This window comes from Cyprinus carpio, chromosome B23 (genome assembly GCF_018340385.1).
Source record: "Cyprinus carpio isolate SPL01 chromosome B23, ASM1834038v1, whole genome shotgun sequence".
In the NCBI taxonomy this organism is placed as follows: Eukaryota; Metazoa; Chordata; class Actinopteri; order Cypriniformes; family Cyprinidae; genus Cyprinus; species Cyprinus carpio.
The window spans coordinates 5,915,375-5,931,744 of NC_056619.1; the positions used below are offsets into that span (position 1 = coordinate 5,915,375).

The 16,370-nt window shown below is 34.3% G+C and overlaps 1 protein-coding gene across 1 annotated transcript in view; it reads left to right on the top strand.

The window, feature by feature from the left end:
- The first annotated feature begins 2,208 nt into the window (after positions 1-2,208).
- LOC109066995 (microphthalmia-associated transcription factor-like) overlaps positions 2,209-16,370 on the top strand; it is a 41,599-nt gene continuing 27,437 nt past the window's right edge. The window contains exon 1 of the mRNA XM_042750386.1: positions 2,209-2,492. Coding sequence (XP_042606320.1) covers positions 2,389-2,492 — 104 coding nt within the window. The 5' untranslated portion in view covers positions 2,209-2,388. The remainder of the gene's footprint in view (positions 2,493-16,370) is intronic.

Consider the following 16,370-nt stretch of genomic DNA (forward strand, 5'->3'; position numbering starts at 1 on the left):
TAACAGAGAACATCCTCAGAACTTTGGCTGATGTTCTGGTTCTCTCGAGGTTATGAACAAACATTCTTCTAGTAACGTTAATAGAATGTTTATCCAGAGTGTTAATAGAATGTTTATTCAGAGTGTTAATAGAATGTTTATTCAGAGTTATCCGGTCATTTATAGGCGTAATGTTCTCAGAATGTTGCCACAACGTTATTTAAACATTGTTCAAGGAACATTTTTTTTCTGAAACATTTTAGTTTGTTGTTGTTTCAGAACGTTCAGACAACTTTCAAAAGTATCATATTAAAATAGTATGTTTGCAAAACGATAAAATGGAACGTTCCCTTATAACATTTGCATAGAAAAAACAGAAACGATAAAATGGAACGTTCCCATAATATATATATATATATATATATATATATATATATATATATATATATTAAAAGAAAATTTGGTGGTTTGAGCATTCAGAAAACATTAAAAAATAAAATTTTCATAACTTAATGAGAACATTGGCAAAACATTCTTAAAACTTTTTTGTTGTCGTTGTTAGCTGTGATTAATGGCTTAGTATATGTGCTAATTAATTCAATTTGTTCAAATTCAGTTAATTATTTAACTAATCCTTCTTTGAAATGAGGCTAGAATATGTGCTGATTAATTAGCATAATCATTCAGTTAACATTACAAAAGCAAGCCTACTGAATAATAATAATATTAATAATAATAATAATAATAAATAATAACAGACTAAGCATAATCAGTCTGTTTTGTGGTGCTGTGTGCATTTACACATTATTAGGCTAGTGATCAATTAAACACGAAACTCCTTATCCATTGAGGCAATTATAAAATGTCTCAAATCACATTTAGGTTGAAGATATTGTGATTGTAATTAGAAAATCTTTTTCACGATTATTAGATAAAACTCTGCTGCACACGTGAACCTGTAGTCAAGGCGCCTCCTCTACAAATGTGATGCCTCGGCTCTTCTGTGAGCGGCTGTAATTCACACTCATTACTCTTCATGTATAGATTGTGCAGCATTTACAACAGCTGAAAGCTTTTATAAAGGGTAGTCCATGAACAACCATACTGGATCAGCTTTTTGGGTTTGACAGCAATATCCCAAACATCTGAACAAAGGGCCTGGTTTATGTGTATCTTCTCACACTGTGTGAATGCCCCCATCACCCTCCACCCACAACACACACAAACACCATCTGCACTGAGCGAGCAGATCACTGTTCATCACAACCGGAAGCTTAAATCAGACGAGCATACTGTAGGATTGAAGTTCAGCGTCATAATGATGTGAGTCGTACACAAACATATGATTTTAAGGGGGGCTACAAATAGTCTATATTAGTCTGTTTCTCAGTTAAACTCATTGCAGTTGGTGATAACTAGGCATCACATCACAATGCTGAATGCCTAATGTCACATTATAATGCTGAGACTAACCTGTTGATTACATTTCCCCCCTGATAGTCTGACACAGAGCTGAAACCAGCTTATACTATATATTCAATAATATAGCCTTACTGTAAACCTTTTATGAAATTATAATTTAACACTACAAATTACGTGCATGTTTAATATGTTTAATGTTAAATCAATCAATCAATTAATCATCAGGTAGAATAATAAGACTGATATAAGACCATTAGTGTTTTTATGAAATAGTTTTTTATTAGTCATTGTGTTTCTTTTGTGTGGAATTGTCTTGAATTTTATTTTGTGCGGATTGTATGTGTTCTACAATGCAATTTTCAATCTACTTATTTTGACAGATGAATAACTGAGACGTCTAATATTAGTGATGTTAGAGACTAGTTCAAACAGTAGGTACAAATTGAGCAATAAATCTAAGTTAGTTTTAATTTAAAAAAGTAATAGCGTTGAAGGCTGATGATATTTCATATATTTGATTAAACTGCCATCGCGTGGACATTGATTGTACTGTTTATAAAATTGCATGGAGATTAAATAGCGCAACTATTAAAAAATAAAAATAAAATAATTATTATTATTATTATTATTATAATGTTAAATGATAACTGAACAAGTAATGCATGTAGATAACGTCCTTTTATTTGTACCCAAAATCAAAAACGTTGCTGTAAAGGGTAACACCGCCTTCTTGGTGCCAGCCAATCAAAAGGTGCTGACACGCGGCTCGTCATTCCTGGGATTTGTAGTTCCACACTCCATTGGGCCGCATTCGCCGCGGTCACTCAGCCCTCCTGACGGACTACAAAACGGATCTAGCGGATAACTGCTGGAGCGCACTGACAGCTTGACATCGCGGTGGCTGGCACTCCGTGCGTCTGGAAGTACGGCTCTGAACTGACGCGTTATTTAACACCTGGGAGCTGACAAAAGTTGACAACTTTGAAAATGCAGTCGGAATCGGGGATCGTGGCCGACTTTGATGTCGGAGAGGAATTTCACGAGGAGCCTAAAACGTATTACGAGCTGAAGAGCCAGCCGCTGAAAAACAGGTCAGTGAATGGAGCGTGCGACAGCTCTCACATGCATGTTCTCTGCTGCATGCTTTTAAAAGTGTGGTATTTGTTTGCATATTGTATTAGTTATTCTGATAATCTCCACTTTCTAATAAGAGTCAGCTTCGCTCTCTCCGTCCACGCGAAGTCGCTCGCGCTGTTGACGGACGCGCTCATTATAATGGAAGCGCTTGAGGCGCGTCGCGCTATAGATATAGTGTATGGGTGCTACAGTAGACAACGCCTTGGGATACAACATCATCAGCAAATATTTACTCATGCAGCCCGTGTCTGTATGAAGACTTCACTCACGAAACTCTTTTGAAACTCTGGCGACACTTTCATAAACATTATGTAAAGTCAAGCCCTGTTTATTCCGGTGAATATTAGATTATTTTTGGACTTAACATATAGGTATATATTTTACATATCCTATCCTGGATAAAATATAAAGCCTATTAAACACAAACTGAACTTTCGTGACACAAGCAGTGTAAGTTTTGCATTGAGATAGTTCATTTGAAACCCAAAACAAAAATACAAAAGACAATATGTTAAACAAATAATTTAATAAATTGTATAAGTTTATTTATTCATTATTATAATTTTTAACATTAAAACATGTGACAACTTGCCCGACCTGACACTGCACTGAGAGCAAAGTTGAATCTCTTGTTGTTTTTCTTTGTTATTGTTATTTATTGTTGTTAACTGTCTTGTTACCAACAGCTATTGCAAAAAAAATATGATGGTACTAGAATTTTTTTTTCTTTTTTGAGGATAATAATGAGAAAAAAATAGTGTAATTTAAGAGCGTTTAAAACTGCATGTTTGAAACCCACATATAAACCACTGTGAGAGAAAAACATTTGTGCATTCAGACTTTTGACTCTTGCTTGTGACAACTAGCCCAGGTCTCACCTATGAAAATATTTCCTAACAATAATAATTCCCTAATGATCTCTGTCTGTTATTTACTGTTATCGAAGCAGTTATAAAGTGCAGCCTGCAGTGTTTCATATGAGGTAGACATTTTGCATATTTACAAATTTATGAAGTGACAGTTGTAACTTTATTTTTTACTTGAATTTTTATTTTATTATTTTGCTTTGCTTTTTATTTTATTTAATTTTATTAAATGATCATACAGATGAATTTATATTCAAAACTGAGACAAAGACGTGACTTTTTTTATTTTTATTTTTTTTATTCTTCTTCTGCTGTTCAGGCAAAAGTTTGACCAGATCAGAAATTGCAGTCAACTTTTTTTTCCTTTTTTTTTTATTTTTTATTTTATTTTACATACATTTTGAAGTAAATAAGATATATTGGATTATTTTCTATTGTCATGCGTTGTTGCTGTTCATAGCTCGTGTGAGTGCAGTGTAAAGTGTTTTAGCTGTAAGTTGATGTGATATTTGACGTCTTTCAGATATATGTGCATATGCAGTCAGACTCTGGACAGTTTCTGAAGCTTTGCTATCTGAACGTTGATGCACGAGTTCTTCTCCAACAACGTTATATTTCTATCAAACGAATGCAAAGACTCATTGAGGCATGCAAATGATAAGTCTTTTTTTTTTTTTGCCCATCAGCACTAAATGCATTTTCCCAGACTGTTTCACCACATACAGCTTCATTGGCAGACGGTGAGATCTTAATTTAGATGAGGCAGACGGCTCTGGTCGCCATGAGGTGAAAATTAACAACACAAATATAGAAGCGCAGGCTAATACCTCAGATGCTGTGGGTACATTTTGGGGGCTATCTTGGCTTGTTGCTAAAATATTGAGCGTAATAACGGGTGTGTTAGATCATAACTGGATGCAAAATATTGCACTAACATTAATTGATTGCATCAAAATTACATTAAATTATTAAATTATCAAAATTGTTATATTGTCTTTCAATGCAAAAATACAACAAAATTGTTAAAAACAGAAAATGTGACATGGTGGGCCAAATCAAAGGTCATAACGAGACAACTTTGGCCTGCAAGCCCTGCTTTGAGCATCTCTGTCCTACACTGTCAACTACTTACTTAAAGATAAAGTGTGCAGCTTCTGAGCAACTGGTTTCACTTACAATTATAAAAATAAAGCATGTTTTTAAACAGCATTTGCAAAGGCCCCTTACATGCATCACATCCTTATGATTATTCTTATCCTTACAAAGTTGTACTACTTTATCTGGGTCTTGACAGTAAATAGTTCTCAGCTATGGTAACTTTAGCTTACCTGTCAAGAGCAAACTCCTCAAGTTCAGCATCTTGATAGTAACCCAAAGATCCAGTCTAGTTACTCTCTTGTATAAATACAGCTGAGGGCTACCCTTGTTTCACACCATTTACCCCAAATGTATTTTGGCTTGCAATTCTGTAAATGATTTTTTCCCCATGTAACGCATCATGATCCCATGATCTCACTCCTCCTCAACACAGTTTGGCTCAGCTTGCTACAGAAGCCACGCCCCCAAACTCTCGCTATTGGTTGAGCTGGAATGATTGACAGATATGGGCAGACCACTTTAAATGTTTCACTGGTGCGTGGAAGGATAAATGTTTGCACTTTTGGGGGAGACAATCCTATGAATGGCATACATATAGTAATAAATGAACAATATCTTGTGTAAAGAAAATGTGTTTTAACATAAAAAAAAAAAAATCATACAAACTTCAGCTATAAAGTTAAACTGTTTAGTTAGGAACTGTCTTAGGACACTTGTAATGAGAAACACTTTACAAACAATAAGCTTTAAGGGCTCCCTGCATATTTCTTTCAAAATAAGTCATTTTATGGTTTGACATTTGAAAATAAATAGAGCCTTGAATATCAGTATTATGTTTACATATACTCCACAAGACAAAATAATAACTGACTTTATAAAAATTACCCCGTTCAAAAGTTTACATACCCTTCAATCTTAATACTTTGTTTATTTGAACCCTTTCCAAAAGTGACTGCATGATTTTGAGATCCATCTTTTCTCACCGAGGACAACTGAGGGACTCGTGCAGAACTATTACAGAAGATTAAAACATTTACTGATGCTCAAGAAGGCCACACAATGCAGTAAGAGCTGGGGGGGTTGTAAACTTTTGAACAGGATGATGATGTGTACATTCTTCTCATTTTGTTTAACGCTCAGTTTTTTTTTGTTTTTTTTTTCATTTAGTTCTGGACTTCAGAAGCTACATAAATACTTACATATTTCCCAGAAGACAAAATAAGTACCAATTTACCCTGATCATCTAATTTAAAAAGTTTACATCCCCCATCTCTTACTGCATTGTGTGACCTTCTTGAGCATCAGTAAATGTTTTCACCTTCTGTAATAGTTCTGCACAAGTCCCTCAGTTGTCCTCAGTGTTAAAAGATGGATCTCAAAATCATTCAGTCACTTTTCGAAAGGATTCCAATATGCAGAATATGCTGGAAAACCAAAGAATGTGCAGGAGCTGGGGATTTTTCTGAAGAACACCAGGCAGTTGAACTGTTCAGGACCAACACAGGACTCATGAACAACTATCACTAAACAGAAAAACAGTCATGGATCATCCAGGAAATGACACACAGTATTAAAATTCAAGGGTATGTAAACTTTTGAACGGGGTCATTTTTATAAATTCAGTTATTATTTTGTCTTGTGGAGTACATGTAAACATCTGTTACGTGAAATAACTCATTCAGGACAGTACTAAATAAAAATAACATGCAATTTCCATGGTCCATCTTATTTTGTTTCAATTATTAACATTTTGCACATTCTGCAAGGTGTATTAAACATCTGTTACGTGAAATAACTCAACACACATGATGTAAAAATTATTAACATTTTGCACATTCTGCAAGGTGTATGTACACTTATGAGCACAACTGTGTGTGTGTGTATTTGTAATATGTTTTTTGTAGCTTTTATTTGTTTGGTTTTAATGCACCATTATGGAGCATCTTTAAAAAAAAGGGATTTTTCTGTGATTTTGAGATCATTTATTTAGATACAGTGCCACATGCCCTTGAGCTTTAAGAGGCTGGCATGAATGGCAGCCTGTAGCCGCTGGTGTCTGGATGTCAGAGGTAGTTCTGCGCTCCTGATATTGATCTGGCAGCAGAGCCGGAGGCTGAGTGGCAGGAGCAGGTGTTTGCAGTCAAGTACCATGCTGGCCATCAGCGAGAACATCCTCACATCCTCGACTCGCTCACTGGATGAAGTCCAGCACTCCTCACGATCCTCTTTTCTTCAGAGTCCTATGTTCATTCATGAAAATGTTTTTGATTACAATGAGTCAACAGATACAGATACTCCTCTTAAAAGGGCAGAGACGGAAGATGATTGTTCTCAGTATAGCTGATTAGTTCATAATAACAGATAAGGACTTGCAAGCTGGTTTGATTTTTTTCAGAGCTTTGTCGATTACAAGGCCACTGCGTTTGGGAGTTTGACGCAAGACACCGGAACGGTGGAGTGTATTTTTAGGTGGTCATCAGTGCAACTCCTTAGTCAGATTTCAAGACTTCCCATAATTCCCAAAAAAAGATTCAGGCGTGAACCTTCAAACGTGCATTTATATTAACCTCTCTCTGGTGTGCAATTCTTTTGTGTGTGTGTGTGTGCTAAAATTTCTCTGAAAAAAAAAAAAATAGTTTGATTCAGGAAAGATCAAATGTGACAAATAAATGCTGTTCTTTTGAATCTTCTATTAATCAAATAATCCATAAAAAAGCAAATTACAGAAAATAGTGAGACTTGTTTGAAACTATTATTTAAAAATATTTGCCAGTAGAGAAAGTAAAACAGGCTTCCAGTTAATTTCTTTGTTCCTGAAGTTTTTTGGCGCTGTGAGATGCAGCATGCTCTTGTGAAATCAGTGTTGTGTCATCTGGGTTATGGGTCGCGGGGAAGATCGGAGACCCTTTGACAGTGTAAGGAAACCTGAACTAGAGCCTCTAGCGTGATGTAAACAACATAGATTTATGCAGAGTACTACTAGAGTATTATTATGGTCAAATAACAGATATCTCTGCATGCTGGTCTTTTGGTATGTGCTATTCATTCATTTAACTTATACCATAACATGACTGAATGTTTTTTTTTTATTGCTAAAAATATTATTAAAATTATATTAATTATGAATGATGAATTGGTGCCTTGTGCTCTCAGGCCACATTCGGCTGATAAATATGACCTGTAACAGGAACAACATTTAAAATCAAGTTGCTTGTATATGTAATGTTGGATTAAAAAAGGTATTACAAGATAAGGTTGTGATGCTGCATTCATGCTATGTTGTAAAGACTATAATTATAACCCAGACTTTTAATGTGGAGCTGTTCACATCCTTGGACTCAGAATGAAATTAGTGTAGGACTTATTGAATATCACAATGTTTTAAAACACTTAGTAGCAGATGCTTAAAATAATTGATGACAAGTCAACGAATCATCGCGGAGAGCTGCTGTAAAACAGATCAAATCTGTGGAGAGCTGCGTTCACCCAAAAAGTTTCCTCCTCGTCACCTCATTCTGTGAAGTGTGTCAGTGTTTCCAGCGGAGCTGATAAAGCTGAGTGTTGAGTGAGTGAAGACAAATACAGAGAAGAGTGGATTGAGTCACGGCAGAATAAATGGTGTGAACAGAAGAGCGGAGTAAAGAAGAGCCATGGTTAAAGACACAAGCCCAGAGGTAGGACTTCAGTCTGTTCTTTCATTGACTTCAGAGCTGAGATTTACAGATTAGCGTCACAAAGAAGTGTTTGTATTTGCTTCTGAACAAACACTGTGCCCATTTTCATTAGAGATGCTAAAAGCTAACAGTTTGATGTAACTTTTCGATTTGCTCGGGTTCCGGGGTTTGTTCTTACAGTGTTACAGCGGTGCCTAAACTGTAGCGTGTTTAAGCATCATGCAACCAACGCAAACGCGTGGGGCTCTGCAGTCCGGGGGAAATGCTTGATAGGGCCCACAAACTCTAAACACACCTCTGGTTTCAATCGCATGCTCTTTGTAAACCTTTGTAAATGTCCTGAAGATTTGCAGTACTGATAGACCAACAGTTTGAGTCAATCTGACACGAGTGCATTGATCCAATAATTATTGCAGCATAGTTAGGCCTGGAGAAGTTAGACCTACTTGCTCCTATTTTTTTTTCAAAATCTATTGATAATAAACAGATTTCAGTTTGGGTCTGTGTGACGTCACAGAGCCAAGAATCTGAGATCGGCTTGATTTGAGAAAGGGGTTATGATTTTGGAGGATTTTAAAAAAAGCACTGGGTGGATTTTTATCATTATATAGAGTGGATGTGTACAGAGACTGTCAACACACATTTCAGCTCAGACAACATGTAAAAGTGAATTTTGCATCCGGTGATCCCGTTGAAATCTCTCAAAAACAACAACAACAACAACAACAACAACAAAAAATATTAATTGAGATAAAGAAAAAAGTAAGCAAAAATAAATAAAGCTAAAATAAAATAATAAAAAAAATCTCAAAATATGCTTGAATACTAAAATTACTAAAATTGAAACTGAAATAAAAATAAATTTAGCAAAATGGAAATATTACAAAAAATAACACTGACAAAGCATTACTAAAACTTAAACTAAAATAAAAAAGTAAACTGAAAATATTAAAATAAGAGCTAATTTAAAATAAATATTAGAGCAGTATATAAGTAATAAAAAATACTGTACATTTAATAATAGTGTCATCAAATAAAATGCTCTGAAGCACATTATTCCATTTTTTTATGAATATTGTAATATATAATTAAATTATAATAACTATTCGGCTGAAGGTCGCCAAGTCTCATTGTTAAAATCAAGTCCTGTCTGTTTTATTTTCAGTTAAAATCAAAAAGTTTGTTGTATTGCACACATTTTGTATCATAGTTAATGGCATATAGTGGGGACCTTAATTTAGATATCAGCAGTTAAACATCATATAGGTCAACCAGTACTTGCTGAATAGACTGGCCTGCTATGTTTTAGTATTAAAATAGCACACTTGCATGAGGAAGAATATGAGATCTAAAGTGTGTTCCAGTACTGTCCAGTAACATAGTTGTGTTTTTGTTGTTGTTGTGTGTTTTCTCAGCGTGTGTGTTGTCTAGGCCTCAGTAGAGCCTGAACTGTAAGACAGAGTTCAAGCCCAGAAAACAAGTGAGGAGAGGATGAATAAAACTTAATTATGGAAATGGGAGGCAACAAATCGAATGAAGTGCTCCCCACCCATCCTGTAAATATTACAACAAAGAGCCCCACTATATGTCAGCTGTGACGGCTGACAACAGACTGTAAACATTACTGAAAAGAGCTCCTTTCTCTTTAATGTTTCTTCACTTGTTAACATACAGTAAAGCCATTTTATTACCTTTTCATAGAAACTACATTTGTTTGGAAAAGATCCTTCTGAAACAAAGTGATGTCTGGAATAGCATTCTAGCATACTGCTAACATACAGTAACAATTTCAATATCACTGATATTTTATTGTTAATATTTTCAATTAGCTTTTATTTGTATTTTTATCTGTTTAATTTTGGTTCAGTTCTTTACACACACACACACGCACACACACACACACACACACACACACACACACACACATATATATATAATTTTGTTGTGTTTTTGTCATTTGTATTAATTTTTCAAATGTGTCTGTAGTTTTTATTAAGTTGTAATTTTTAGTTTTAGCCATTTTAATACCTCAACTTAAATTAGACAGTAATCTCTATATATCTATATATATTTCATTTAATTTATTTTATATAACAAGCCTGATAATCACACAAAAATGTCCCACATGGCGTTTGTTATGTTCTAAAATCTGTTTGTTGAAATATGTGTGGGTAAAAGTATTATGAACAGAACAGAACAGAACAGAATAGAATGGAATAGAATAGAATAGAATAGAATTTTTATTGTCATTGTTTTAAAAACCACAAAAAGATTGTTTAGCAGCTCACAAGGAAAGGCAAAATAGAAAAAGGAATAAATAAATAAAGACATAATAAATAAATATTGACATATGACAATATAGAAATGTAGAAAAAATGTGTGTGTGTGTGTGTGTGTGTGTGTGTGTGTGTGTTTGATGTGTGTTTGTTTAATATGTTTATGCTACAGTGACAGTAAAACCTGAAATTTTTGAAAGTAAAAATAGTAAATGATGTTTATCTGAAAGTGTAACAAAGCAAACAGGTTTTCTGTAAGGGGTAGGTTTAGGGGATAAAATATATATCATTTGGTCAGTATAACAGTAATAGAAGTCTAAGGAAAGTCCCCACAATTCACAGAAACAAACGTGTGTGTGTATGTGTGTGTGTGTGTGTGTGTGTGTGTGTGTGTGTGTGTGTGTGTGTGTGTGTGGTGGCGGAGGCCTGTCGAGCTGTGAAAGGAAAGTGTGCGCTCTAACAAGCTTAGTTATAATTAACACAACAGTGTTTGCCAGGCGAGAGAGAGGGAGTGAGAGAGAGCGAGTTTGCAGAGAGTTGGCAGCTGCACCTGTCCTGCTCCTCCTCCTCTTTCTCCACCTGTAATGACCGGCGTCTCTCACAGAAGGTGACTGTGAAGGTGAAACGTGACAGAGAAAGCGCCCTCTAGTGTACGTGTTCTTAAAGCTAACCTCAGGAACTTGACAGGACTGCATAACCTCTGCGCTGTCATGCGTATAAACATCACCCACATCTGACATATTGCTTTGTTAGACGTTTGACAAAGTCGAATGTTATTAGTTGATATAAAGACTAAGTGCGTTAAAATCATGTTATCATTTCATGTTTAGCAATGAATCTCATGAAAACATGTCAATTTTTGTCCAAATTTGACTCCAAAACCAAAATATACACAAATATATTGTATAAATGTATACATTGCATGAAGTAAATAAAGTTTGTTCTGTTATATTCTTTACATTATTATTTCCTGTTATTTTCAAAGGTAATATTTTCAAATACATCACAAATTAAAAACATTAAATACACCCATGAAATACAGTAAACATTTACAATAACAATTAATGCCATTTAATACAGTACAAATATACATGAAAAAAAAATACTATTAAAGTGTTATTGATGGATTGCAGTAGAAATTATTTATTATATATATATATATAATTTAATACAGTACAAATATACATGAAAAAAATACTATTAAAGTGTTATTGATGGAACATTATTTATTATTATAAATTATTTAAATTGTATTAAAAGACATTAATAAAAAATTCAAAAGTGAATATGCAAATATGCTTATGCAGATATAAGTAAAAAAATGCAACCATGATGGGACATCATTATTTTAATGACTGTTCATTATTTTTTTTTTTTTTTGACAACAAGTCATTTAATACACTCATACAATACATTCAAATTATGAAATCATACAAAAGAGTAAAAATGACAATTACAGAAATATTAATGTATTAAAGTAGAAATTATTTATACATATAATACTTAGAATTATTTACTATAAATTATTATAATTTACATTTAATTAAAAAACTTTAAAAATTAAACAAATACCACCATAATATATAAATATTTTATCATTTTAATTGTACAGTACATTTACAGTTATATTAAAGAATTACATTAGAATGTATTGTAATACAATGATTTATATGATAATTAAAATCTGCATTAATTTAAAGATCGCAAAAGTAAATAAAACAATGACTACCATGACATACAAACTTTATAATTTGAATTACATTCAATTAACAAAATATAATAAATATGAAGTGATGATAAAGATATTTTTGCATTTTAATAATGATAATGTGGAGGAAAAAGTACATGAAAATGCAATGTCAGTGCAAGAAACTCCTACTGTTCTGGCCACAGAGAGTTTTCATGAGATTCATTCCTCACATGTGTGAGTTGATGTGGTTTTGTGTAGGGGTGTTTTATTTGTAAGGTTTGGATGGTTGTGGGTTCGTGTTTTGACGAGCTTTGATTTTGCACAGCCGGAGCAGCGTGACTCTCAGAGCTGTCCAAGGGCGCGCAGTGCACCTTCAGCACACCAGATAAAGATGGAAGCTCTGGGCGTCCAAGTGCAAAGACCCTACGCTTTTCCCTGCAGCCGCTTGTGAGTACCTGTGGAGGAGCCACGCTGGCTTGTGTGTGTTCAGTTAGAGTGTGTTTGTTTGGGTGCGTTATAGATAGAAAAGCCCTTCCGTGACTATAAATATCTTGTAACTTAAGGACAGAATCAGTGTAAGGTTCATTTGATGGTGATTTAATATGCAATGAGTATTTAGCAGTTGGGTGTATGATTTCTCGATTTTCCCTGAATGCAGTGTTGTTGCTGCACTACGTAAATCTCCTTTTTGACATACATTGTTTTTCACGTGTTATCATGGGACTGGTCTCAAATGTAGTAGTGCTCTAACAGTACATGGCAGTGCTCTGAGGTGAGTGGAGGAGGTCAGCCTCCTTCTGACGCAGCTCTGTGATTGGCTACTGCAGTGTCCGGGTCTGGGGGTGTGGCCACAAAGGACTGTGTACTCATTGTTTTTCCTGACACACACATACACACATCTACTCATGCCGCACACACACCAAAATGGAAAATTACCCTGAGCATTGCAAACACACACACACACACACACACACACACACACACACACACACACACACACACACACATTCTTTTTATAATAACAGCAGAAAATGTGGCCAGTTGAGCGGCAGAGATTTGCTTGTCATGATAAGGGCTGTTGTGTAGACGTAGTGCTGGCATGTAGTTTATAAGCTCTTAAGTTAAAGAGACATGGACTTAATATTATATCCATATTAAAAACTAAAGCCTGTATAACTGAAATTGTAAATAATGGTATAAGTAATTTTATATCATGGTATGTTTCTATGGTGCCCCTAAAGGGGTTAATAAATTACGAGATGGAAGGAAGAATTGTATTTTTGGCTCGCAAAACTTTTGCGTTCTCCCAAGAAACTTTGCGTTCACTCACAAAATGTTTGTAAAACTCTTGAATTCCCCCAGAAACATTGAATTTGCTCGCAAAATTTTGTTCTCTTGCAAAAGGTTTCCATTTGATGAGTTGATTTTGGTGTAATTGTTTTGTTTTGTTGTGTCTCTCAAATGTGTGTTGTTCCCCTAACTAAAATTTTAGTGAAGTTTTAGTTAGTGTTTTTAGTGTGGTCCCTTACAATTTTGCATTTGTTCGCAAAATTTAGTTGTCTCGCAAAAGTTTAGTTCAACTAAAAAATTTGCATTTACTTGCAAAACTTTTGCATTGTAAAACTCTTGAATTGTAAGTGTGGATAGCCTCGTGGCCAGTGTGCTGACATATAGTGCTGTTCACTTTAGGCATCCTGAGTTTAAATCCTGGCTTGTGGACCTTTCCCAATAAAATTTAATGAGTAAATGCAACGTCTTTGGGGAGAACAAAAAACTTGCAAGCGAACACAAAGAAAATGAAAGATTATAGGAAGAAGTTTCATGAGGAATTCAACATTTTTACGGTGTTGCATTTGCTTGTAAAAGTTTGGCGTTCCCTGAGAAACACTGCGTTTACAAATGCAAAACGTGCAAATTTTGCAAATGTTTTGTTTTCCTGACAAACTTTACATCTTCTCATAAAATTTGCTAGAATTTTTTGATTTTGCTTGAATTATTTTGTGCAATTGAATTTTATTTTGTTCATAAGTATTTTTTTTTTTTATCAAATATTTTTTGTTTGTTTAGAAAATTTTTTTTGTTTCTTAAAACTCTTTGAATTCCCACATGAAACTGCATTTGCTCACAAAACTCTTTGAGTTCTGCCTCAAAATGTTGCAATGGCTCACAAAATTTAGTTCTCTTGCAAAAGTTTTGTATTCATCCGACCAACTATGTTTTCACTCGCAAAACTTTTCCATTTCCCAAAGAAGCTTTTTGAATTCACTCATGCGCTCTTTCACAAATATTTTGTTTCCCAGAAGAAAAACTTTGCATTTACTGTAAAAACATTTAACTCCTCCTTACTCACAAAACGTTCATATTTTCCTTAGAATCTTTGCTCTTCCTTGCAACACATTTGTGTTCTCTTTCTCAAGGTTTGCCTTCCCTAAGAAACTTTGTGTTTACTCACTAAATTTTGCGCTGTCATGTAAATGTTTTGTGTTTACCTGACAAACTTTACATTTTCTTGTAAAACTCTTAAATTCCCTCATGAAAATGAATTCACTATCAGAACTTTGGAGTTTTAACTTCCACCTCATATTATCTCAATCACCTGTTTTGGAGGCAAAATTTTGTTAGTAAACACCAAAGTCAGTATGTGCTGTTCATCAGAGGTGTGTAATATCACTAAATCACATGAATACAAAACTATTCTGTCACACTTATTTTAAGGTCCAGTTCTCACTATTAATTAACTATTAACTATGACTTTTGCCTCAATAAACTCCTATTACTGCTTATTAATAGTTAGTAAGGTAGTTTTTAAGTTTAGGTATGGGGTGGCTTAGGGGATCTAGGTAATGCAGAATAAGACATTAATATGTGTTAATATTAATATAAGTAGTAATAAACAGCAAATATGCTAGTAATATGCATGCTAGTTAATAGTGATGATTGGTCCCTAAATTAAAGTATTACCAATTATACAATCATATAGGCTATGTACTGCAGTGTGACATGCTATACTTTAGATACATTTTAGATAAAGATATATTACATAATTATTATCATTCAGTTTTTCCTCCACATATTCATTAAGAAACTATTAAATGGAATATTGATCTGTTACACTGACCATCTATGAGCACAAAAAGCTAAATTTGGTGGCAAATCAAAAGACAAATCATGTCCATGTTATTTGTTATACTTACTGTAAGAGGGAGGCCACAATGCAAAGCATTTGTTGAAGAGATTGCATAAATAGGTTTCATAATTTGAAACTTTAGTAACATGATAATTCATCAAGTCAATGTACTTTTTCATGAATTTTGCTTTAGCAAAGCAAACAGGCACTTTTATAATCATCAAAGAAACAGATACAGTTACAGAATATCAAAGCCCCATCAGTAAAGGGTGTTAAAAGTGCTCTGAAGTGGTTTTAGTCCTGTGTGAGTCACTCATTGACTGCTTTGATTCAGTAGTCATGATTCAGTTGTGCCAGACGAGCCACGATCAGTTTTTAAACTGAGGAACTATGATGCATCAAAAACACGCGTTACACACCGCTGACCCAGAATCAATGTTCCTGCATTTCTTCTTTCTCTCCTTTCTTATTATTCTTCCCCAATTTTTGCAACTGTTTCGTAAGTTTGATTGTGTAAAGATTTGATGGGCTTTTGTCAGGGTGCATGCTGTATGTATTTTGACTCGGATGAAAAGGAAGCTGTGAGGGACAGAACATTGAGCTTTTGTTTAAGTTGATGTTGATCATTCAGTGAACAAAAATGAAACGAAGACATAAAATGAAAATAGGTCTTGCCCAGAACCATTCGTTTGCTATAAACATAGGGCTAAACTATTAATAGGGCTTAGTGCTATTATCAAATTGCAAAAGCTGTGATTTAATTAAATAATTACATACATTGTGTTTTTAAGAGTGCAGCGTGGCACTGTGTTCATTTACATGTGAGCACATCATTATCCACCAGTGTTCGCATTTTGACTTTGGGATTCTTTAACATGCTTCGGCCATTTTGCCATACTTGCCATAGTTATTATTCTTATTAATTTATTTATTTTAGCCATATTAATAATCACAACATTTTGCCCAAATTGTGCATCCCCCCTTTTTTGTATTTGCACAAATCTACTACATTTTTCTTAACTGTTCCTTATCTATCTATCTATCTATCTATCTATCTATCTATCTATCTATCTATCTATCTATCTATCTATCTATCTATCT